General features: G+C 42.1%; 1 protein-coding gene across 4 annotated transcripts in view; it reads right to left on the bottom strand.

Annotated features, from left to right (window-relative positions):
- dip2a (disco-interacting protein 2 homolog A) overlaps positions 1–25,922 on the bottom strand; it is a 287,322-nt gene that overhangs the window by 45,888 nt on the left and 215,512 nt on the right. For all 4 annotated transcript variants that reach the window (XM_061880114.1, XM_061880115.1, XM_061880116.1 and 1 more), the window contains 10 exons: positions 24,220–24,329; positions 19,453–19,555; positions 19,070–19,134; positions 16,797–16,890; positions 16,559–16,678; positions 16,342–16,456; positions 12,174–12,313; positions 11,949–12,085; positions 7,910–7,990; positions 3,273–3,400 (listed from right to left, as the gene is read on the bottom strand). In XM_061880114.1, the coding sequence (XP_061736098.1) occupies positions 3,273–3,400; positions 7,910–7,990; positions 11,949–12,085; positions 12,174–12,313; positions 16,342–16,456; positions 16,559–16,678; positions 16,797–16,890; positions 19,070–19,134; positions 19,453–19,555; positions 24,220–24,329 (1,093 nt within the window). The remainder of the gene's footprint in view (positions 1–3,272; positions 3,401–7,909; positions 7,991–11,948; positions 12,086–12,173; positions 12,314–16,341; positions 16,457–16,558; positions 16,679–16,796; positions 16,891–19,069; positions 19,135–19,452; positions 19,556–24,219; positions 24,330–25,922) is intronic.

The following is a 25,922-nucleotide window of genomic DNA, read 5'->3' as shown; positions in this document are numbered from 1 at the left end:
TGTGTGTGTGTGTCAGGAAGTATAGGGCTACATTGTAAGGTAGGAAAGATATTTTTTTCATCATTCTAGCTATAGTGGAAAGGGGGGCCCTCACAACTTACTGACCAAACATGGGTCCACAAAAAGTCGACACGACGTGTGTGTGTGTGTGTGTGTGTGAGGAAGTATAGGGCTACATTGTAAGGTAGGAAAGATATTTTTTTCATCATTCTAGCTATAGTGGAAAGTGGGGCCCTCACAACCTACTGACTAAACGTGGGTCCACACAAAGTAAGAAGGACGTGTGTGTGTGTGTGTGTGTGTGTGTGTGTGTGTGTGTGTGTGTGTGTGTGTGTGTGTGTGTGTGTGTGTGTGTGTGTGTGTGTGTGTGTGTGTCAGGAAGTATAGGGCTACATTGTAAGGTAGGAAAGATATTTTTTTCATCATTCTAGCTATAGTGGAAAGGGGGGCCCTCAGGATCAACTGACCAAACTTGGGTCCACACAAAGTAGGAAGGAGGTTTGTGTGTGTGTGTGTGTGTGTGTGTGTGTGTGTGTGTGTGTGTGTGTGTGTGTGTGTGTGTGTGAAGAAGTATAGGGCTACATTGTAAGGTAGGAAAGATATTTTTTTCATCATTCTAGCTATAGTGGAAAGGGGGGCCCTCAAGACCTACTGACCAAACGTGGGTCCACACAAAGTAGGCATGTGTGTGTGTGTGTGTGTGTGTGTGTGTGTGTGTGTCAGGAAGTATAGGGCTACATTGTAAGGTAGGAAAGATATTTTTTTCATCATTCTAGCTATAGTGGAAAGGGGGGCCCTCACAACTTACTGACCAAACATGGGTCCACACAAAGTAGGAAGGATATGTGTGTGTGTGTGTGTGTGTGTGTGTGTGTGTGTGTGTGTGTGTGTGTGTGTGTGTGTGTGTGTGTGTGTGTGTGTGTGTGTGTGTGTAGGGCTACATTGTAAGGTAGGAGCAGATGGAGAATGTTGATTCATCAGGCTGGTCCTTAATCTAAGTTTAAATTTAGTGAGTGAAGATGAAGAGTTTGCGATACAAAGATGATTATTCCAGAGTAAAGGATATCTGTGTTTGATGGAAAACTGGCTAAGAGTAGATACGGCCAAAGATAGGACGGAGATTATCAGTTTGTTTAGTGTTATGATAATGAACTTGCGAATCGGTCTTAAAATAATATTTGAAAGGTGTAGGAAGAGTATTAAGGAGGTAAATACATGCCAACTTTGAGAGTTCTGAATTCGGGAGATTGGGGGAGTATATTTATAGCTAGAATTCACTGGAAATAAAGTATAATATATATATATATATACACAGTAGAAAATGGATGGATAGACGGTACTAAAAGTATTTCGATAGTTTGATACTTTTCTAAATAAAGGAGATTAGAGTAGTCCCGATACCAAAATATACTGTAAACTCAGAGTAGAGATCTCAGATTAGATATTGGAGTAGCCCTGATAGTACAGTACACAGTAGAAAAATGGATGGATGGACGGTACTAAAATTATTTTGATACTTTTCAGTACTTTTCCATACTTTTCTAAATAAAGGAGATTGGAGTAGTCCCGATACCAAAATTTTTGGTATCGGGACTACTCTAATCTCAGATTAGAGATCTCAGATCAGATATTAGAGTAGTCCCGATAGTACAGTACACAGTACACAATGGATAGACGGAGGGTACTAAAATTATTTCGATACTTTTCTAAATAAAGGAGATTAGAGTAGTCCCGATGACTACTGCAATCTCAAATTTGATATTAGAGTAGTCCTGATAGTACAGTACACAGTAGAAAATGGATGGATGGACGGTACTAAAATTATTTTTGACACTTTTCAGTAGTTTTCTAAATAAAGGAGATTAGAGTAATCCTGATGACGACTGTAATCTCAAATTAGATATTAGAGTAGTCCTGATAGTACAGTACACAGTAGAAAATGGATGGATAGACGGTACTAAAATTGTTTTGATACTTTTTGGTACTTTTCTAAATAAAGGAGATTAGAGTAGTACTGATACCAAATCACTTGGTATCGGGACTACTGTAATCTACGATTAGAGATCTCAGATTAGATATTAGAGTAGTCCCGATAGTACAGTACACAGTAGAAAATGGATGGATGGACGGTACTAAAATTATTTTGATACTTTGATACTTTTCTAAATAAAGGAGATTAGAGTAGTCTTGATCCCAAAATATTTTGTATCGGGACTACTCTAGTCTCAGATTAGATATTAGAGTAGTCCCGATAGTACAGTACACAGTAGAAAATTGACAGATGGAAGTTACTAAAATGTTTTCGATACTTTTCGGTACTTTTCAATACTTTTCTAAATAAAGAAGATTAGAGTAGTGCCGATACCAAAATATTTTGGTGTCGAGACTACTCTAATCTCCTGTGGTGCCCAAAAAGTATCAACTAGATACTACTATATATATTGGGGAGGGCGTGGTGCGTTTGGGAGAGTGGCCGTGCCAGCAACCTGAGGGTTCCTGGTTCAATCCCCACCTTCTACCAACTTTGCCACGTCCGTTGTGTCCTTGAGCAAGACACTTCACCCTTGCTCCTGATGGGTGGCGGTTAGGGCCTTGCACGGCAGCTCCCGCCATCAGTGTGTGTGAATGGGTGAATGTGGGAATAGTGTCAAAGCGCTATAAAAGAAAAAAACTATACAAGTATAACACATTTACCATTTAGATATGATCATGTACTTGGTATCATTACAGTAGATGTCAGGTTTAGATCCACCAATGGCGTTTGTTTACATTGTGACGCTGGTGAGCTACGGTGTGTAGTGAAGCATGTTTAGCTATTCCTCGTCCTGCAGTGATAATATTACTTGAAATAACTTTACTTTGTCGCCATGATGGCGAGGATTAGTGATTTAGAAGTAGCTAAAACCTTGCAGACTGGGGCTGGACTCTAGCCACTAACTAGCTAGCCGTGTCTTAAAGCACCTCTTCTTGAGTTTCAGTGTTATAACTTCACCTTTATCATCAGTTTTTAAAGACAAAATGCGTCCGTTCTCCCTTTTCTGTCCACACACTGTGTCTGCTTGTAAGTACTCTGTGATTGTGCACTGCCGAACATGCTCCTTTGCACGTAAAGCAGCAATGACAAGACGTGACGACGACGGGGGTGGCGGACTACTGGTACTTTTCAAAGGCGGTATAGTACCGAATATGATACATTAGTATCGCGGTACTATACTAATAGCGGTATACCAGACAACCCTATTAGAGAGGATATAAATTGTGTGTTTTCTGACCTCCCCCTGTACACAAACTTCATGGGCTCCACCGCCAGCGCCGTGGCAACCACGTCGTCAGCGTTGTGTCGCCGCCCACTGACCACCATCAAGCCGTCCATCTTCCCGACAATAAACACCAGACTGTCCTGGTGGGCACAGAAAGAAGAACATGCCATTAGAAGGAAAGATTTTCAACTGAATGCAAGTTGGGTGGATGATGCAAAACATTCTGTATCCTCATCCGATGAGTCTATTTCAGATTCAGCGCCATGCACATCCATCAAAGACTCCGCGACAGATGTCAGGTAGAGGCATAAAATGTCTCCTTCACTGGCTTAAAAAAAAAAAAAAGGCAGTGATTCATCGGAACTATTTACGTATTCCACATCGAATATCTTCGTAGCACAATAAAGAATCCTGTCAGCGCCGGCCAACTCATTTTGAGGCGTAATTCAGGTCAGAGAAACCATTAAAGAGGTCCCCTTTGTAATCAACATGCAAAAAAAAGTGCAGAGTACGGCTATTACTTCTCATTAATGGCGTCTTTGGAATTGCTTTTCGGTCAATATGCCAGCGTGTTTGTTGATTAAAAAAGCTGACGTCAGACTGGAAGCGGAAGAGTCCAAATTAAATTCCTACTGAAATGAGATGTTCTTATTTAAACGGGGATAGCAGGTCCATTCTATGTGTCATACTTGATCATTTCGCCATATTGCCATATTTTTGCTGAAAGGATTTAGTAGAGAACATCCACGATAAAGTTCGCAACCTTTGGTCGCTAATAAGAAAAGCCTTGCCTGTACCGGAAGTAGCAGACTTGATAAGCGCGTGACGTCACGGGTTGTGGAGCTCCTCACATCTGTAATCCAATCCACGTGTCTGTGTGTGTGTGTGTGTGTGTGTGTGTGTGTGTGTGTGTGTGTGTGTGTAATCAAAGCCGTGTGTGCGTGTTTTAAGTTGTCTGTCCGTGTTATGTAGAAGCATTTAAGTCTCACCTTAAAACTCATTTGTATACTCTAGCCTTTAAATAGACTCCCTTTTTAGACCAGTTGATCTGCTGTTTCTTTTCTTTTCTTTTTCTCCTATGTCCCACTCTCCCCTGTGGAGGGGGTCCGGTCCGATCCGGTGGCCATGTACTGCTTGCCTGTGTATCGGCTGGGGACATCTCTGCGCTGCTGATCCGCCTCCGCTTGGGATGGTTTCCTGCTGGCTCTGCTGTGAACGGGACTCTCGCTGCTGTGTTGGATCCGCTTTGGACTGGACTCTCGCGACTGTGTTGGATCCATTATGGATTGAACTTTCACAGTATCATGTTAGACCCGCTCGACATCCATTGCTTTCCTCCTCTCCAAGGTTCTCATAGTCATTATTGTCACCGATGTCCCACTGGGTGTGAGTTTTCCTTGCCCTTATGTGGGCCTACCGAGGATGTCGTGGTGGTTTGTGCAGCCCTTTGAGACACTAGTGATTTAGGGCTATATAAGTAAACATTGATTGATTGATTGATGATTTGGCTGAAATGATGGCGCTGCCTCCTATCAGGTGGTGGGGCTCCCTCAGAGGTAGGGTGAGAAGCTCGGACATAAGCAGGGGTCTCAAACTCAATTCACCTGGGGGCCACTGGACGCAGAGTCTGGGTGAGGCTGGGCCGCAAAAAAAAAAATTCTTAAAAAAAATGTTGCATAGTCCAAAGGATGTCTACTTGTATGATGTTTCAAATTGTATTCCTTGTGCACCGCAACTTTCTCTGTGCAAATAAGACAAAGAAAAATTGCATCTCCCACTTTTCCCGGAATTGTCTTTGCTTATCTTTAACCTTTTTCTTCACTGCAGGCTTTGAAAAAGACATGTTTGGGGTTGTGGAATATATTTGTATTTAGCCCACGCACGGAGAATAATGTTATTTCCGCAATGTGTGTCGTTTCTGCTTTTCCTCCCTACAGCAACACGGCGGTCGGTGGATAATAGCCGGGAAAGTACCTGGATAGCGAGCACAAAAAAGTGATGGCTGCCGAAGTGTTATTCGGCGTCATATAGAAATATATGTAGTGTTCATCGTGTGAGGCAATGCAAATTAAACAATAAAAAACAACTAATATAGCGGTATAGCTCGGTTGGTAGAGTGGCCGTGCCAGGAACTTGAGGGTTGCAGGTTCGATTCCCGCTTACGCCATCCTAGTCACTGCCGTTGTGTCCTTGAGCAAGACACTTTACCCACCTGCTCCCAGTGCCACCAACACTGGTTTAAATGTAACTTAGAAATTGGGTTTCACTATGTAAAGCGCTTTGAGTCACTAGAGAAAAGCGCCATATAAATATAATTCACTTCACTTCACTAATAACGGTTTGAATTGGTCGAGGTTATCGGGGGCTGTTATTACTGACGGACAGGTGTCAGCCAGGCATGTAAGACAACCCTCGTCTCCATGGCAACGTCTCTGTCGCTTTCACTCATTTGCCGCTTTTCCACCAAGGCAGGGGTAGGCAACCCAGAACGCTGACCCAAATAACACAACGCTGTCAAGCGGCATTCATATAAAACTCGCAGGCCACACTAACATTTAACTTTCATATTAATGTGGGGGCCGCAAAATAACATCTCGTGGGCCGCGTGTCTGAGACCCCTGCATTAGATGATGTATAACATTCAGACTTGACAGCCATCTTCATGATTACAGCATGTTTGTATTAAACAGGAACCATTCAACTAAATGTGGTGTGATGTGTGGCCCAGAAGTGCACTACAGCTGTTTTTAATTCGTCCAGGTTATCGGGGACTGTTATTACTGACGGACAGGTGTCAGCCAGGCATGTAAGAAAACCCTCGTCTCCATGGCAACGTCTCTGTCGCTTTTACTCACTTGCCGCTTTTCCACCAAGGCAGGGGTAGGCAACCCAGAATGTTGAAATAGCCATTTTGGACCCAAATAACACAACGCTGTCAAGCACCATTCATATAAAACTAGCGGGCCGCACTAACATTAAACTTTCTTATTAAGCTGGGGGCCGCAAAATAACATCTCGTGGGCCGCGTGTCTGAGACCCCTGGTCATACGGACGGAGTTGAGAATAAAGCCGCTGCTAATCCGCATTGAGAGGAGCCAGATGAGGTGGTCCGGACATGTGGTCAGGAGGCCCCCAGACACCTCCCTGCAGAGATGTCTAGGGCATGTCCGGCCAGCAGGAGGCCACTGGGAAGACTGTGGGTCTGAGTCGCCCTATCTCTCAGGGAGCCATGTTACCCGGGGGAAACACGAGAATATTGGTCGCTATATGTCAACACATTACTGATAACTTATTTATTAGGACAAAATACTTCTGACAACTATTTTGCTGCTAAAATGTGGACTTCTATTTACAAAAAGTGATGGACAGTCCATTATAATAAATAAATGTTGTTTTTTTAACCTACAGACAAATCATAATACTGAAAGCCACTACTAGCGACCACGCAGTCTGATAGTTTATATATCAATGATGAAATATTAACATTGCAACACATGCCAATACGGCCTTTTTAGTTTACTAAATTGCAATTTTAAATTTTGCGCCGAATTATCCTGCTGAAACGTCTCGGGATGATGACATTTTGTTCCAGCATCTTTCCCAGCCATTAAGTCGTTTGTTTTCATCGCGAGATTCCACAGTATTATGGACATCTGTGTTGCTGAATCTTTTGCAATTTCTTCAATGAACAATGGAGACATCAAAGAAGAAAGCTGTAGGTGGGAAGCGGTGTATTGCGGCCGGCTTTAGCAACACAAACACAGCTGGTGTTTCATTGTTTACATTCCCGAAAAATGACAGTCAAGTTTTACTATGGAACAGAGCGGTCAAGCGAACAAGGTTGGATTGGACCACACACACAAAGTACAGTGTATTATGCAGCGATCATTCGAAAGATCGTGTTTCGAAGAGGGTCCCTTGCGAAGGGCAGAGATGGGCATCGCCACCACCCGTCGACTGGTGCTGAAGAAAGGTGCGGGGCCGACTTTCAGGTTGTACGGGTACGACCATATAATCTCACTAAAACACTAGTAACACAATAAGCAGATAAGGGATTTTCCAGAATTATCCTAGTAAATGTGTCTAATAACATCTGAATCACTCCCACTGCCTTATAGTCTTTTTTTTGTAGTCCTTCACTCTCACTTTCCTCATCCACAAATCTTTCATCCTCGCTCAAATTAATGGGGAAATCGTTGCTTTCTCGCTCCGAATCGCTCTCGCTGCTGGTGGCCATGATTATAAACAATGTTCAGATGTGAGGAGCTCCACAACCCGTGACGTCACGCGCACATCGTCTGCTACTTCCGGTACAGGCAAGGCTTTTTTATTAGCGACCAAAAGTTGCAAACTTTATCGTCGATGTTCTCTACTAAATCCTTATAGCAAAAATATGGCGACATCACGAAATGATCAAATATGACACATAGAATGGACCTGCTATCCCCGTTTAAATAAGAAAATCTCATTTCAGTAGGCCTTTAAATCACGTACACGCAGCTCTGATTACACACATGCATGTTGAAGTACAAACACACATTCGTACACAAACACGTGAATTAGATTGCACACACACAGATAGAGATACGCATTTGCAAATCATTTTGCTACAATAATGCTTCATATTAAACGAGGTAGAAGAAACTTACTGGCCCCACAAAGCCTAGGAGTGAAGTCCTGGTGAAAGTTCGGTCACTGACCGGAATTCCAGTGGACGTGACTGGGATGGTCTGCAACAAAATACAAGATTGTTAAAAACAGCCACATGTAAACTAAATAATCTGCTCTAGTCTATATTGTCAGGTTCTAACACTGTTGACATCTAGGAACCATGCAGAGACAGAGTTCAATTTAGCTCATGAGGAGAACGCATGGAGCTGCGCACTTAGTCACAGTCTCGCCTTATGCTCTAAATTCAGCTCCCACGTCCCTCTATTTATTCAGGAGTTCCATAGAAAAGGAGTGGTCACATATATTATGCAAAGCAGCTCCAGTAGCGCACTTTGAGAACCCCCGTCTTATAGCATTTAAAGTGAGAAGGAAAGACATTATTGATAGAGATGTATTGCATTACAAACCAGAGGTGGGTAGTAACGCGCTACATTTACTCCGTTACATCTACTTGTCTAACTTTTGGGATAAATTGTACTTCTTAGAGTAGTTTTAATGCAACATACTTTTACTTTTACTTGAGTTTATTCATAGAGAAGAAACGCTACTTTTACTCCGCTCCATTTATCCACATTCAGCTCGCTACTCGCTACTGATTTTTATCTATCTGTTAATGCACGCTGTTTGTTTTTGTTTGTGAGACAGACCTTCAAAGTAGGATCCATCACATGCCTGCGTTTCACCAATGGAATGCAGTCACTGGTGACGTTTGACTCCGTTTCATCAATCAAATGCAGTCACTGGTGACGTTTGACTCCGTTTCACCAATCAAATGCAGTCACTGGTGACGTTTGACTCCGTTTCACCAATCAAATGCAGTCACTGGTGACGTTTGACTCCGTTTCACCAATCAAATGCAGTCACTGGTGACGTTTGACTCCGTTTCACCAATCAAATAAAGTCACTGGTGACGTTTGACTCCGTTTCACCAATCAAATGCAGTCACTGGTGACGTTTGACTCCGTTTCACCAATAAAATGCAGTCACTGGTGACGTTTGACTCCGTTTCACCAATCAAATTTAGTCACTGGTGACGCTTGACTCCGTTTCACCAATAAAATGCAGTCACTGGTGACGTTTGACTCCGTTTCACCAATCAAATGCAGTCACTGGTGGTGTTTGTCTCCGTCTCACCAATCAAATGCAGTCACTGGTGACGTTTGACTCCGTTTCACCAATCGAATGCAGTCACTGGTGACGTTTGACTCCGTTTCACCAATCAAATGCAGTCACTGGTGACGTTTGACTCCGTTTCACCAATCGAATGCAGTCACTGGTGACGTTTGACTCCGTTTCACCAATCGAATGCAGTCACTGGTGGTGTTTGTCTCCGTCTCACCAATCAAATGCAGTCACTGGTGACGTTTGACTCCGTTTCACCAATCAAATGCAGTCACTAGTGACGTTTGACTTCGTTTTACCAATCAAATGCAGACACTGGTGACGTTTGACTGGTGTTTTACCAATCAAATGCAGTCACTGGTGACGTTTGACTGGTGTTTTACCAATCAAATGCAGTCACTGGTGACGTTTGACTGGTGTTTTACCAATCAAATGCAGTCACTGGTGACGTTTGACTGGTGTTTTCCCAATCAAATGCAGTCACTGGTGGTGTTTGTCTCCGTCTCACCAATCAAATGCAGTCACTGGTGACGTTAGACTCGTGTTTTACCAATCAAATGCAGTCACTGGTGACGTTTGACTCCGTTTCACCAATCAAATGCAGTCACTAGTGACGTTTGACTTCGTTTTACCAATCAAATGCAGTCACTGGTGAAGTTTGACTGGTGTTTTACCAATCAAATGCAGTCACTGGTGACGTTTGACTGGTGTTTTACCAATCAAATGCAGTCACTGGTGACGCTTGACTGGTGTTTTCCCAATCAAATGCAGTCACTGGTGGTGTTTGTCTCCGTCTCACCAATCAAATGCAGTCACTGGTGACGTTAGACTCGTGTTTTACCAATCAAATGCAGTCACTGGTGACGTTTGACTCCGTTTCACCAATCAAATGCAGTCACTAGTGACGTTTGACTTCGTTTTACCAATCAAATGCAGACACTGGTGACGTTTGACTGGTGTTTTACCAATCAAATGGAGTCACTGGTGACGTTTGACTGGTGTTTTACCAATCAAATGCAGTCACTGGTGACGTTTGACTTGTGTTTTACCAATCAAATGCAGTCACTGGTGACGTTTGACTCCGTTTCACCAATCAAACAGAGCCAGGCGGTCACATGATTAACTGCACATTTAAAAATTTTTTTTTTTTATAAACCTTTATTTATAAATTTCAACATTTACAAACTGTTGAAAATAATAATCAAAGTACAAAAACAGTATAAAAACCGTACAAAACAGCGCCAGGGGATTGTAAATTCAAAGTAACTTCAATAGAATCCAAAAAATATGTATATATAAAATAAACAAAGTACAAAGCCATAGGCTCACTCAATCTCAGCAAATAAGTTAAATTTGGAACACAGCATCATCGTTTTCACAGTTTTTTGGTTGTTAGACGTAGTGTTTTAATGTAGAGTTGTAAATCTTTTTTAAAGGCACAAAAAACAGGTCGGGTATTAAGAAACTTACATTTATGAATATAAAACTTAGCCAATAGTATAATGAGGTTGCAAAGGTAAAATTCATTTTCTTTTTATTTTTCAATACAATGTACAACCAAATATTTATTACTTAATATATATTATTGTTTTAGTTGCTTAAGAGATATTCCTGACTTTGAATTTGTTCATTGCAATTTTTATGATTTTGTGCATTACTTGTTGCCGTCATCATTAAAGGAACAGGTTACTCAGTACTTGAGTAGTTTTTTCACAACATACTTTTTACTTTTACTCAAGTAAATATTTGGGTGACTACTCGCGGGTACTCCGGCTTCCTCCCACTCCTAAGACATGCACCTGGGGATAGGCCCCTCCCACCTCCAAAGACATGCACCTGGGGATAGGCCCCTCCCACCTCCAAAGACATGCACCTGGGGATAGGCCCCTCCCACCTCCAAAGACATGCACCTGGGCATTTAAGTCTCACCTTAAAACTCATCTGTATACTCTAGCCTTTAAATAGACCTCCTTTTTAGACCAGTTGATCTGCCGCTTCTTTTCTTTCTCCTATGTCCCCCCCTCCCTTGTGGAGGGGGTCCGGTCCGATGACCATGGATGAAGTACTGGCTGTCCAGAGTCGAGACCCCGGATGGACCGCTCGTCGGGACCCAGGATGGACCGCTCGTCGGGACCCAGGATGGACTGCTCGCCTGTATCGGTTGGGGACATCTCTACGCTGCTGATCCGCTTGAGATGGTTTCCTGTGGACGGGACTCTCGCTGCTGTCTTGGATCCGCTTGAACTGAACTCTCGCGGCTGTGTTGGAGCCATTATGGATTGAACTTTCACAGTATCATGTTAGACCCGCTCGACATCCATTGCTTTCGGTCCCCTAGAGAGGGGGGGTTGCCCACATCTGAGGTCCTCTCCAAGGTTTCTCATAGTCATCATTGTCACTGGCGTCCCACTGGATGTGAATTCTCCCTGCCCACTGGGTGTGAGTTTTCCTTGCCCTTTTGTGGGTTCTTCCGAGGATGTTGTAGTCGTAATGATTTGTGCAGTCCTTTGAGACATTTGTGATTTGGAGCTATATAAATAAACATTGATTTATTGATTGATTGATAGGTCCCTCCCACCTCCAAAGACATGCACCTGGGGATAGGTTGATTGGCAACACTAAATGGTCCCTAGTGTGTGAATGTGAGTGTGAATGTTGTCTATCTGTGTTGGCCCTGTGATGAGGTGGCGACTTGTCCAGGGTGTATCCAGCCTTCCGCCCGACTGTAGCTGAGATAGGCGCCAGCGCCCCCCGCGACCCCGAAAGGGAATAAGCGGTAGAAAATGGATGGATACTCCTTACTTTTACTTGAGTAACACATCTCTAAAGTAACAGTACTCTTACTTGAGTACAATTTCTGGCTTATCAACCCACCTCTGTTACAAACACACTCACCTCAAATACATTTTTGGTCATGCCCTGAAGGCCGTAGTAGGCAGTACCCGTGCACCGGGAGCTGAGGCAGATCTCTCCCACCTCATCCGTTTGACAAAGGTATGGCGTCCCTTCCACCCGCACCACGCACACCAACGCTGCAAATGCACAAATGTCATTTATTCAAATGCACGAGTAAAGTTTATAGTGGCTTAATGAGAGTCCAGGTCCAGGTGTGTAGTGCACCTCCAGGCATGACCTGGCCCACGTCTTGCACGGTGAGGACGGAAAGCTTATCTTCTGTGTCGACACGAATCACGCTGTGGCTCAGACCCCCCATGGACAGCACCGCCTTCCCAGGTGGTGGCACTCCCATTTCTGGAGGTCTGTAGGACGTGGTCATACATCACATGGACTCATTACAATTGGGATTTGATTCATTTTAGCAATACATTTTCAACATATATTTGTACCATGAATTGATTAACGTGGACCCCGACTTAAACAAGTTGAAAAACTTATTGGGGTGTTACCATTTAGTGGTCAATTGTACGGAATATGTACTGTACTGTGCAGTCTACTAATAAAAGTATCAATCAATCAATCAATCAAAAAAACGTTATTGGGTCAAATATTCAAAACGTCAACAATGTCTCGTAATAAGACTTTATTTTTCTATGACTGGTTATATGTCTTTTAAGTTGCAATAGCATTTTTTTTGGGTTAATGCTTTATTGAAAGTATGATAAATATATATACGTACTAGGGATGCACCGAAATGAAAATTTGTGGCCGAAGCCGAATAAAAATTAAACGCTTGGCCGAAGGCCGAATACCGAATACCAAATAATAAATGCAGTTTTTCACAATTTTTTTTATATTGCATAAATAGCCTAGAATAAATATTTAGACATGTTTTTCAAATAAAGTATTTTTTTATTGAATATTGACATTTTTTTAATATTCCAGTAGCCTTTACTTTTCAAAAAAAGCACAATTTTTCATTTATATTAGGCCTTCAAACAAAACATGCATTCCAAAAAAAAAATAAAGTGCATTAAAGTGGATAAACCCACAACAAATGAATTATTGTCCTTTTGGCCAAAGTCTGCTTAGCCACAGTAGATATGCTAATAATGTAAACAGAAGGCTCCAGTAAATCTCAATAAGTGTGTGCTTGTAACCTCATACACTTATACAGGTAGCCTACACACCAGGCTAATAATGTAAACAGAAGGCTCAACTAAATCTCAATAAGTGTGTGCTTGTAACCTCATACACTTATACAGGTACACAACATATCACTGCACGTTGGTTGATTGCGTCACCGCGTCAAAAAATTGCGTCACACGCCACTATTCGGCCTTGTTCTTAACTCATTCCACCGAAGGCCGAATGTGGCTTTTTTTGCCATATTCGGCCGAATATATTCGGTTACCGATTAATCGGTGCATCCCTAATACATACATATATAAATATATATACATAGAAATATACATACATAAACACACACACGCATGCACATATATAAATATATACAAACCCCGTTTCCATATGAGTTGGGAAATTGTGTTAGATGTAAATATAAACAGAATACAATGATTTGCAAATCATTTTCAACCCATATTCAGTTGAATATGCTACAAAGACAACATATTTGATGTTCAAACTCATAAACTTTATTTTGTTTTTGCAAATAATAATTGACTTAGAATTTCATGGCTGCAACACGTGCCAAAGTAGTTGGGAAAGGGCATGTTCACCACTGTGTTACATCACCTTTTCTTTTAACAACACTCAATAAACGTTTGGGAACTGAGGAAACTAATTGTTGAAGCTTTGAAAGTGGAATTCTTTCCCATTCTTGTTTTATGTAGAGCTACATTCGCTCAACAATCCGGGGTCTCCGCTGTCCTATTTTACGCTTCATAATACGCCACACATTTTCCATGGGAGACAGGTCTGGACTGCAGGCGGGCCAGGAAAGTACCCGCACTCTTTTTTATATGTAAATATAAACAGAATACAATGATTTGCAAATCATTTTCAACCCATATTCAGTTGAATATGCTACAAAGACAACATATTTGATGTTCAAACTGATAAACAATTTTTTTTGTGCAAATAATCATTAACTTTAGAATTTCAAGCCAGCAACACGTGACAAAATATGTGGGAAAGGTGGCAATAAATACTGATAAAGTTGAGGAATGCTCATCAAACACTTATTTGGAACATCCCACAGGTGTGCAGGCTAATTGGGAACAGGTGGGTGCCATGATTGGGTATAAAAACAGCTTCCCAAAAAATGCTCAGTCTTTCACAAGAAAGGATGGGGCGAGGTACACCCCTTTGTCCACAACTGCGTGACAATTTGCAATTTGTTCAATTATTAATTGAACAAATTGCAAAAGATTCAGCAACACAGATGTCCAGAAGACTGTGTAATTATGCGATGAACAGAGACGACTTTTAGCCGTGTTTGGTGCAGCGCTAATATTTCCTGACAGTCCGTGACGTCACTCGTACGCGTCATCATTCCGCGACGTTTTCAACAAGACACCCGCGGGAAATTAAAAATCTCAATTTAGTAAACTAAAAAGGCCGTATTGGCATGTGTTGCAATGTTAATATTTCATCATTGATATATAAACTATCAGACTGCGTGGTCGCTAGTAGTGGCTTTCAGTAGGCCTTTAAAAAAAATTACAACTTAACTGAGAAGAAAAGTCTAAAATGATTAGACTTTGGTCCAGTGATGATTGATAAATATGGCTTATATTTGTTCATCAATGACAATTTTATACAAAATACAAACTATCAAATTATGGACTTTTCGTCCATAATTTTCAATGTATTAATTTTTCCCAGTGTAATGGTAAATAATAAATGGGTTGTACTTGTATGGCGCTTTTCTACCTTCAAGGTACTCAAAGCGCTTTGACACTACTTCCACATTCACCCATTCACACACACATTCACACACTGATGGAGGGAGCTGCCATGCAAGGCGCCAACCAGCACCCATCAGGAGCAAGGGTGAAGTGTCTTGCTCAAGGACACAACGGACGTGACGAGGTTGGGATCGAACCAGGAACCCTCAGGTTTCTGGCACGGCCACTCTCCCAACCGCGCCACACCGTCTAAATGGACATTGGCGGACATCTAAATGTCCTCCAATATGCACCGAAGGTCTTTTCCTCTATTTTAGTCAAGTCATTTACAAAAAGTAAACATGGTAGGCTGCCTAGCAGCTACACAACAACTAAGCACAAAATAGCACACAGACCAAACATATGTAATAATAATTGAAATTTATTGCAGTCTAAAACTGCACGTTTGTCAATTTAAAGAAGCATCAAATAATCCATCCATCCATCCATCATCTTCCGCTTATCCGAGGTTGGGTCGCGGGGGCAACAGCCTAAGCAGGGAAGCCCAGACTTCCCTCTCTCCAGCCACTTCGTCTAGCTCTTCCCGGGGGATCCCGAGGCGTTCCCAGGCCAGCCGGGAGACATAGTCTTCAAATAATTATCGTTGCTTATTGCATACACATACAAAGTCTCCAAGGCATTAGCATATTAAACTTTATCCAGTAACAAACGTGTCCGCATAGGCCAAACATACTGCATCAATGTATGCCAACAAAGCAAGCAAGCTTGATAGAAAGTGCTCCAAATACAGTAGAATGCGCTAGCTTGATGCTCATTTATATTAGATATAGTATGCCATATACATGCTACGGACTAGCTTTAGCAATTTTACATGCCGATTTCAACACCTCCAAATTTGGTATAGATAAACTACAACTACGATGCACCTCCGAATCAAAGAGCTGGTGGTTAAAAAAGTACAATACTTACGGTATAAACACTTTGTAAGACTCAACAAAAGACAAGGGACGGCGTGGCGCAGTGGGAGAGTGGCCGTGCGCAACCCGAGGGTCACTGGTTCAAATCCCACCTAGAACCAACCTCGTCGCGTCCGTTGTGTCCTGAGCAAGACACTTCACCCTTGCTCCTGATGGGTGCTGGTTAGCGCCTTGCATGGCAGCTCCCTCCATCAGTGTGTGAATGTGGAAGTAGTGTCAAAGCGCTTTGAGTACCTTGAAGGTAGAAAAGCGCTATACAAGTACAACCCATTTATCATTTATCATTTATAAGACTGGCACATTGAACTCAATGGCAAAGACTACTTCCTACTGTAAGTATGGCAATGCAAACTAAACTAGAAGTGTAAGAAAACAAGACCACAATATTCTCTCAACATTATTCCAGTCTTTATTGTCCCTCGTGAGAGGGCAGAAATGGCCTGGTATGGATATTAAAATAGCTGACGTGTAAAGTAACAAAAAAGGTGAAGTTCAGAAGTAAAAACATAAATCATTAAAAAAGCTGTAGTGAAGCCAGCGTACCTGCGGATGGCGACAGTCAAGGCTTCCGAAGAGCTGGCACATGGACAGATCACCTCAGGTCGCAGCCCACGTGCCTGGAACACGTTTAGAAAGGCATCACAGGACGATATCGACCCTGCATCACACGCAGAAATGCAGAGTCAGCATATAGTGGAGCCACACAATGACACATGAGTGATGTCGTACGTTAATACCAGTAGATCTTGTGTGGACTCACATGGGTTGGCTCCATCGGCAACAATCAGCATGCGCAGTGAGCTTAAACTGATGTCTCTCTGGTCTCTCTGTGCTAGAAGAGACCAGTGCATGTCCCTGGACTTCACCACCGCAACCCGTGCTAAGCAGCGGACACACACACACACACACACACACACACACACACACACACACAGGAAGAGAATAAGGATGTCACAAAAACCTCTTTCAGTTTGTCCGGAGATAAAACGAGATGGTACCTTTGTAAGTGTGCACCTTCTGTATCCACGAGAGAGGGTTGACTTTCATTAAGGAGTAAGGGATGCTGATCACGTGCATCCTGTTCATGACGCTCTGCAAAAGTTTACATACACTTTTTGTTTCATCTGACATCACACGGACAAAGATACAAACCCCGTTTCCGTATGAGTTGGGAAATTGTGTTAGATGTCAATATAAACGGAATACAATGATTCATTTTCAACCCAAATTCAGTTGAATATGCTACAAAGTCAACATATTTGATGTTCAAACCCATAAACATTTATTTTTTGCAAATAACCATTAACTTTAGGATTTGATGCCAGCAAAACGTAACAAAGAAGTTGGGAAAGGTGGCAATAAATACTGATCAAGTTGAGGAATGCTCATCAAACACTTATTTGTGTGCAGGCTAATTGGGAACAGGTGGGTGCCATGATTGGGTATAAAAACAGCTTCCCAAAAAATGCTCAGTCTTCCACAAGAAAGGATGGGGCGAGGTACACCCCTTTGTCCACAACTGCGTGAGCAAATAGTCAAACAGTTTAAGAACAACCTTTCTCAAAGTGCAATTGCAAGAAATTTAGGGATTTCAACATCTACGCTCCATAATATCATCAAAAGGTTCAGAGAATCTGGAGAAATCACTCCTCGTAAGCGGCATGGCCGGAAACCAACACTGAACGACCGTGACCTTCCATCCCTAAGAGGGCACTGTATCAAACCCGACATCAATCTCTAAAAGGATATCACCACATGGGCTCAGGAACACTTCAGAAAACCTCTGTCACTAAATATAGTTCGTCGCTACATCTGTAAGTGCAAGTTAAAGCTCTACTATGCAAAGCGAAAGCCATTTATCAACAACATCCAAAAACGCCGCCGGCTTCTCTGGGCCCGAGATCATCTAAGATGGACTGACGCAAAGTGGAAAAGTGTTCTGTGGTCTGACGAGTCCACATTTCAAATTGTTTTTGGAAATATTCAACATTGTGTCATCCGGACCAAAGGGGAAGCGAACCATCCAGACTGTTATCAACGCAAAGTTCAAAAACCAGCATCTGTGATGGTATGGGGGTGCATTAGTGCCCAAGGCATGGGTAACTTACACATCTGTGAAGGCACCATTAATGCTGAAAGGTACATACAGGTTTTGGAACAACATATGCTGCCATCTAAGTGCCGTCTTTTTCATGGACGCCCCTGCTTATTTCAGCAAGACAATGCCAAGCCACATTCAGCACATGTTACAACAGCGTGGCTTTGTAAAAAAAGACTGTCTCCCATCAAAAATGTGTGGCGCATTATGAAGCGTAAAATACGACAGCAGAGACCCCGGACTGTTGAAGGACTGAAGCTCTACATAAAACAAGAATGGGAAAGAATTCACCTTTCAAAGCTTCAACAATTAGTTTCCTCAGTTCCCAAACGTTTATTGAGTGTTGTTAAAAGAAAAGGGGATGTAACACAGTGGTGAACATGCCCTTTCCCAACTACTTTGGCACGTGTTGCAGCCATGAAATTATAAGTTATTTGCAAAAAAAAATAAAAAATGTATGAGTTTGAACATCAAATATGTTGTCTTTGTAGCATATTCAACTGAATATGGCTTGAAAAGGATTTGCAAATCATTGTATTCTGTTTATATTTACATCTAACACAATTTCCCAACTCATATGGAAACGGGGGTTTGGTACTTTGTATAGTTGAAGACTTACGGTCATTAGAAAACATGACTGCACATCATAATGGCAGCTACACTTTCCACCTTAAAGATCTAAAAAAAAATATGTCCGGCCCGCCGGATTGAAAAGCTCAAAGGGCCGCATGCCTTAATTTGCCCAGGTCTGATTTAGACCCTAATTGAGAATCTTATCAACAGTACAATGTGGACCCCGACTTAAACAAGTTGAAAAACTTATTGGGGTGTTACCATTTAGTGGTCAATTGTACGGAATATGTACTGTACTGTGCAATCTACTACTACTAATAATAATAATAATACATTTTATTTATAAGGCGCCTTTCTGAACACTCAAGGACACCGTACAAAATCAAAACATCAAAATCAAATTGGATAAAAACAACGATAATAACAACAACAACAAACAGAGAAGAAAAGATGATTACAATGAATAAGCAGTCCGGAATAGGTGAGTTTTGAGTCCAAGTTACGATAATAAAAGTTTCGATTAATCAATCAATCAAACATACCGGCATGGCCACTTCTTATCATTCAACCACGCTATTAATACATTTTTAAAGCACTCACAGTGAGGACACCATGCCATAAGCCTGCTTCCCTCTTGAAGTCCAGCACGTTGGTTATGGTCTCAGCTGCGAATCAACAAAAAAAAAGGACATTGTGCACAAATACTCCCTCTAGCTTTGGTATTGTTTCGTAATAGAGCTGACTGTAAGGACACGTGACCTAGAAAGTGGCACGGGGAACAAGAGACTGGTGCAATTTAGAGTTATTTACAGCAAAACTGGGACAGCCAGAGAGGAGGAGGAGGAATAAGACGATGAAAGAGTCTTAACTTTCTTTGAAAAATACCTCATCCAGGTCTGATGCAATAAATCAGAGCGGAGTGCGTCCATCCATCCCTCGACTGCAACGGACAGAAGACAAATGGGGGAAGTATCTGGGCTCACCTTCAGTGTATCCGCAGGCCAGGGTGAGAGCGTGGCAGTGTGCACGCATGGCTGAATGGCTGACTGTGATCCCCATGGTGCTTCCCTCCTTGCTGGTTTTGTACTGCGGGGAAAATAAACACATACAAAACTGTATTTTAGTCAATCTCGACTACATCAATCAATCAATCAATCAATGTTTACTTATATAGCCCTAAATCACTAGTGTCTCAAAGGGCTGCACAAACCACTACCACATCCTCGGAAGAACCCACATAAGGGCAAGGAGAATTCACATCCAGTGGGACGCCAGTGACAATGCTGACTATGAGAAACCTTGGAGAGGACCTCAGATGTGGGCAACCCCTCCCCTCTAGGGGACCGAAAGCAATGGATGTGGAGCGGGTCTAACATGATACTGTGAAAGTTCAATCCATAGTGGCTCCAACACAGCCGCGAGAGTTCAGTTCAAAGCGGATCCAAGACAGCAGCGAGAGTCCCGTCCACAGGAAACCATCCCAAGCGGAGGCGGATCAGCAGCGTAGAGATGTCCCCAACCGATACACGGGCGAGGGGTCCATCCTGGGTCCCGACTCTGGACAGCCAGTACTTCATCCATGGTCATCGGACCGGACCCCCTCCACAAGGGAGGAGGGGACATAGGAGAAAAAAGAAACGAAGCGGCAGATCAACTGGTCTAAAAAGGAGGTCTATTTAAAGGCTAGAGTATACAGATGAGTTTTAAGGTGAGACTTAAATGCTTCTACTGAGGTGGCATCTCGAACTGTTACCGGGAGGGCATTCCAGAGTACTGGAGCCCGAACGGAAAACGATCTATAGCCCGCAGACTTTTTTTGGGCTCTAGGAATCACTAATAAGCCGGAGTCCTTTGAACGCAGATTTCTTGCCGGGACATATGGTACAATACAATCGGCAAGATAGGATGGAGCTAGACCGTGTAGTATTTTATACGTAAGTAGTAAAACCTTAAAGTCACATCTTAAGTGCACAGGAAGCCAGTGCAGGTGAGCCAGTATAGGTATATATGTATGTATATATGTATATAAAGGTATATATAGTATAGGTATATATGTATGTATATATGTATATAAAGGTATATACAGTATAGGTATATATGTATATAAAGGTATATACAGTATAGGTATATATGTATGTATATATGTATATAAAGGTACATACAGTATAGGTATATACCGTATGTATGTATATATGTATATAAAGGTATATACAGTACAGGCGTAATGTGATCAAACTTTCTTGTTCTTGTCAAAAGTCTAGCAGCCGCATTTTGTACCAACTGTAATCTTTTAATGCTAGACATGGGGAGACCCGAAAATAATACGTTACAGTAATCGAGACGAGGCGTAACAAACGCATGGATAATGATCTCGGCGTCTTTAGTGGACAGAATGGAGCGAATTTTAGTGATATTACGGAGATGAAAGAAGGCCGTTTTAGTAACGCTTTTACTGTGTGACTCAAAGGAGAGAGTTGGGTCGAAGATAATACCCAGATTCTTTACCGAGTCACCTTGTTTTATTATTTGGTTGTCAAATGTTAAAGTTGTATTATTAAATAGAGGTCGGTGTCTAGCAGGACCGATAATCAGCATTTCCGGTTTTTTTGGCGTTGAGTTGCAAAAAGTTAGCGGACATCCATTGTTTAATTTCATTAAGACACGCCTCCAGCTGACTACAGTCCGGCGTGTTGGTCAGCTTTAGGGGCATGTAGAGTTGGGTGTCATCAGCATAACAGTGAAAGCTAACACCGTATTTGCGTATGATGTCACCTAGCGGCAGCATATACTGAAATATAACCAAAATGCTAATGTATCAATGGTCATAAAGGACCACGATACATCACACATTACACTGCAAAAACTGAAATCTAAGTAAGCTTCAATATCTCAAATAAGGGTGATATTTGCTTAGTTTCTGTTTGATAAGATCATTCTTCTCACTAAGGAGATTTTATGCTAGAGTGTTTTACGTGCTTTAAGGAATTTGGTCCTAAATGATCTCAGTAAGATATTACAGCTCGTTGCTGAGATGTGATGACCTATATTGAGTAAAACATGCTTGAAACTAGAATATCAAGTGTTGCAAAGCTGTGTCATCAACACTCAAGTATAAAACTACTTTTTCAAAGTAATAATTTCTTATTTCAAGCATAAAAAAAAATCATGACTTTGACACAATTGTGTCTCATGATTAAAGGCCTACTGAAATGAGATGTTCTTATTTAAACGGGGATAGCAGGTCCATTCTATGTGTCATACTTGATCATTTTGCGATATTGCCATATTTTTGCTGAAAGGATTTAGTAGAGAACATCCAGGATAAAGTTTGCAACTTTTGGTCGCTAATAAAAAAGCCTTGCCTGTAACGGAAGTAGCAGACGATGTGCGCGTGACGTCACGGGTTGTGGATCTCCTCACATCTGAACATTGTTTACAATCATGGCCACCAGCAGCGAGAGCGATTCGGACCGAGAAAGCGACGACTTCCCCATTAATTTGAGCGAGGATGAAAGATTTGTGGATGAGGATAGTGAGAGTGAAGGACTAGAAAAAATAAATAAATAAATAAATACAAATTAAAAGACAGGGCAGTGGGAGCGATTCAGATGTTATTAGACACATTTACTAGGATAATTATGGAAAATCCCTTATCTGCTTATTGTGTTACTAGTTTTGTAGTGAGATTATACTGTCGTACCAGAAAGTCGGAGGGGTGTGGCGACCGCCAGTGTCTCTGAGGGAAGCCACGGAGGAGGCAAAAGAGTCGCAGCTGCCTCTTTTTACACGAGGAACGACGCGAGCTCCGCTCATGTCTACGGTAAGAGCCGACTTATTAATACAATTTTCTCACCGAAAACTGCCAGTTGACATGTGGTCGGGATTCCTGTTCGCTTGACCGCTCTGTTCCATAGTAAAGCTTCACCTTTGGGAATGTAATCAATGAAACACCGGCTGTGTTTGTGTTGCTAAAGGCGGCCGCAATACACCGCTTCCCACCTACATCTTTCTTCTTTGACGTCTCCATTATTAATTGAACAAATTGCAAAAGATTCAGCAACACGGATGTCCAAAACACTGTGTAATTATGCAATTAAAGAAGACTACTTATAGCTGGGATCGGTACTGGATCACAATGTCCGCTACAATCCGCGACGCCACGCGCACGCGTCATCATACGCTTTGTTATACCGCGACATTTTCAACAGGATACTCAATGCGAAATTTAAAATTGCAATTTAGTAAACTAAAGCGGCCGTATTGGCATGTGTTGCAATGTTAATATTTCATCATTGATATATAAACTATCAGACTGCGTGGTCGCTGGTAGTGGCTTTCAGTAGGTCTTTAATATTGTAAATCCCACATTCTTTATTTTCATGTACATTCAGTAAAAAAATTAAAAAATTCCATAACGTTTTTAGCATTCAATCAGACATTTTTGTGAGGTTTCGTATTGGTGTTCCTAAAAATCAGATATACCGGCCCCCCAGACACATTTCCCTCTCTAAATTTGGCCCCCCAAGTCAAAATAGCAACTTGCTTCGCCTTCAGGAAAACTAGCATGTGCAATAAATATGCGATTATACATGATTAATGTGATCATGTTTTTGTGATTCATTCCATGACTTTTGACAGTCCTAGTTGGAATTATTGCATTGCGATAATTGTTAGAATATCCATCCATCCATCCATTTTCTACCGCTTATTTCCTTTCGGGGTCGCGGGGGGCGCTGGCGCCTATCTCAGCTACAATCGGGCGGAAGGCAGGGTACACCCTGGACAAGTCGCCACCTCATCACAGGGCCAACACAGATAGACAGACAACATTCACACTCACATTCACACACTAGGGACCATTTAGTGTTGCCAATCAACCTATCCCCAGGTGCATGTCTTTGGAGGTGGGAGGGGCCTATCCCCAGGTGCATGTCTTTGGAAGTGGGAGGAAGCCGGAGTACCCGGAGGGAACCCACGCATTCACGGGGAGAACATGCAAACTCCACACAGAAAGATCCCGAGCCTGGATTTGAACCCAGGACTGCAGGAACTTCGTATTGTGAGGCAGACGCACTAACCCCTCTTCCACCGTGTTAGAATAATTATGTATATATTATCATCATAACTTTATGCTTACGGGACGTTGCTTTAAAGTATTGTCTATTTGTGCTGATGTGGTATTTTTGTATCTGTGCCACCTGGCAGTCCAAAAGATTGCCGGCCGTCTTTATCAGTGTTGTGTCCAGACTTGGCCGCCGTGACGCGGACAGAGCAGAGACAAGGCGATATCACCAGCGTCAACACACTTGCATTTTTGTATAATCATATATTGTGTCCAACTGGAGTTGTCGAGTCTACCCACTTTCCTTCAGCGACGGTGATGTAATAGGGACATTCCTAATAAACAGAAGAGACGCGTGGGCTTGACTTTTAGAACGTAGTTTGGATCTGTAACTAGAATACAGCCCAAAACATGTGTCTCCTCATGGGCTAAATTGAACTCTGTCTCTGCATGATTCCTTGCTTCTTGTCTGATTATTAGTGGTCATCAGTGTTTAAACCTGACAACTATTCATCCATCCTAAAGTTTGTCCCTTTCGGGACCCGCGGGGGGTCCTGGAGATCTATCCCAGATGCACACGGGCGCATGGCGGGGTAGATAATGGACAAGCCCCCCAGCTCATCGCAGATAGACAACATTCACACTCGCATTCACACACTGAGGACAATTAATTTGATAAATCTCTTACTTCTATGTAAGCTGTGTCTTTGCTGGCTTCACGTATCAGAGGATGCCAGTCTTTCGGAGGCTTCACAACATGTTTCCCATCCGTCACAAACCACAGCAACCGGGGCCAACCTGAAAAACCCCCCAAAAAATCAGTTCAACCCAAACAGAAAGACAATCAAATTATGAAAGTGTGTATAAACTCTGTTTCCATATGAGATAGGAAATTGTGTTAGATGTAAATATAAACAGAATACAATGATTTGCAAATCCTTTTCAAGCCATATTCAGTTGAATATGCTACAAAGACAACATATTTGATGTTCAAATTGACAAAAAAAATGTTTTTTCAAATAATCATTAACTTTAGAATTTGATGCCAGCAACACGTGACAAAGAAGTTGGGAAAGGTGGCAATAAATACTGATAAAATTGAGGAATACTCATCAAACACTTATTTGGAACATCCCACAGGTGTGCAGGCTAATTGGGAACAGGTGGGTGCCATGATTGGGTATAAAAACAGCTTCCCCAAAAAATGCTCAGTCTTTCACAAGAAAGGATGGGGCGAGGTACACCCCTTTGTCCACAACTGCGTGAGCAAATAGTCAAACAGTTTAAGAACAACCTTTCTCAAAGTGCAATTGCAAGAAATTTAGGGATTTCAACATCTACGCTCCATAATATCATCAAAAGGTTCAGAGAATCTGGAGAAATCACTCCACATAAGCGGCATGGCCGGAAACCAACATTGAATGACCGTGACCTTCCATCCCTCAGACGGCACTGTATCAAAAACCGACATCAATCTCTAAAGGATATCACCACATGGGCTCAGGAACACTTCAGAAAACCACTGTCACTAAATACAGTTTGTCGCTACATCTGTAAGTGCAAGTTAAAGCTCTACTATGCAAAGCGAAAGCTATTTATCAACAACATCCAGAAACGCTGCCGGCTTCTCTGGGCCCGAGATCATCTAAGATGGACTGATGCAAAGTGGAAAAGTGTTCTGTGGTCTGACGAGTACACATTTCAAATAGTTTTTGGAAATATTCGACATCATGCCATCCGGACCAAAGGGGAAGTGAAACATCCAGACAGTTATCGATGCAAAGTTGAAAAGCCAGCATCTGTGATGGTATGGGGGTGCATTAGTGCCCTAGGCATGGGTAACTTACACATCTGTGAAGGCACCATTAATGCTGAAAGGTACATACAGGTTTTGGAACAACATATGCTGCCATCTAAGCGCCGTCTTTTTCATGGATGCCCCTGCTTATTTCAGCAAGACAATGCCAAGCCACATTCAGCACGTGTTACAACAGCGTGGTTTTGTAAAAAAAAAAAGAGTGCGGGTACTTTCTTGGCCCGCCTGCAGTCCAGACCTGTCTCCAATCAAAAAAGTGTGGCGCATTATGAAGCCTAAAATACGACAGCGGAGACCCCGGACTGAAGCTCTACATAAAACAGGAATGGGAAAGAATTCCACTTTCAAAGCTTCAACAATTAGTTTCCTCAGTTCCCAAACGTTTATTGAGTGTTGTTAAAAGAAAAGGTGATGTAACACAGTGGTGAACATGCCCTTTCCCAACTACTTTGGCACATGTTGCAGCCATGAAATTCAAAGTTAATTTTTATTTTGAGAAAAAAAAAATTTTTTAGGAGTTTGGACATCAAATAGGTTGTCTTTGTAGCATATTCAACTGAATATGGGTTGAAAAG

Source organism: Nerophis ophidion, linkage group LG19 (assembly GCF_033978795.1).
Source record: "Nerophis ophidion isolate RoL-2023_Sa linkage group LG19, RoL_Noph_v1.0, whole genome shotgun sequence".
NCBI classification, from domain to species: domain Eukaryota; kingdom Metazoa; phylum Chordata; class Actinopteri; order Syngnathiformes; family Syngnathidae; genus Nerophis; species Nerophis ophidion.
The sequence above is the reverse complement of the archived record's forward strand: the minus strand, read 5'-3'. Positions and strand labels throughout refer to the sequence as shown.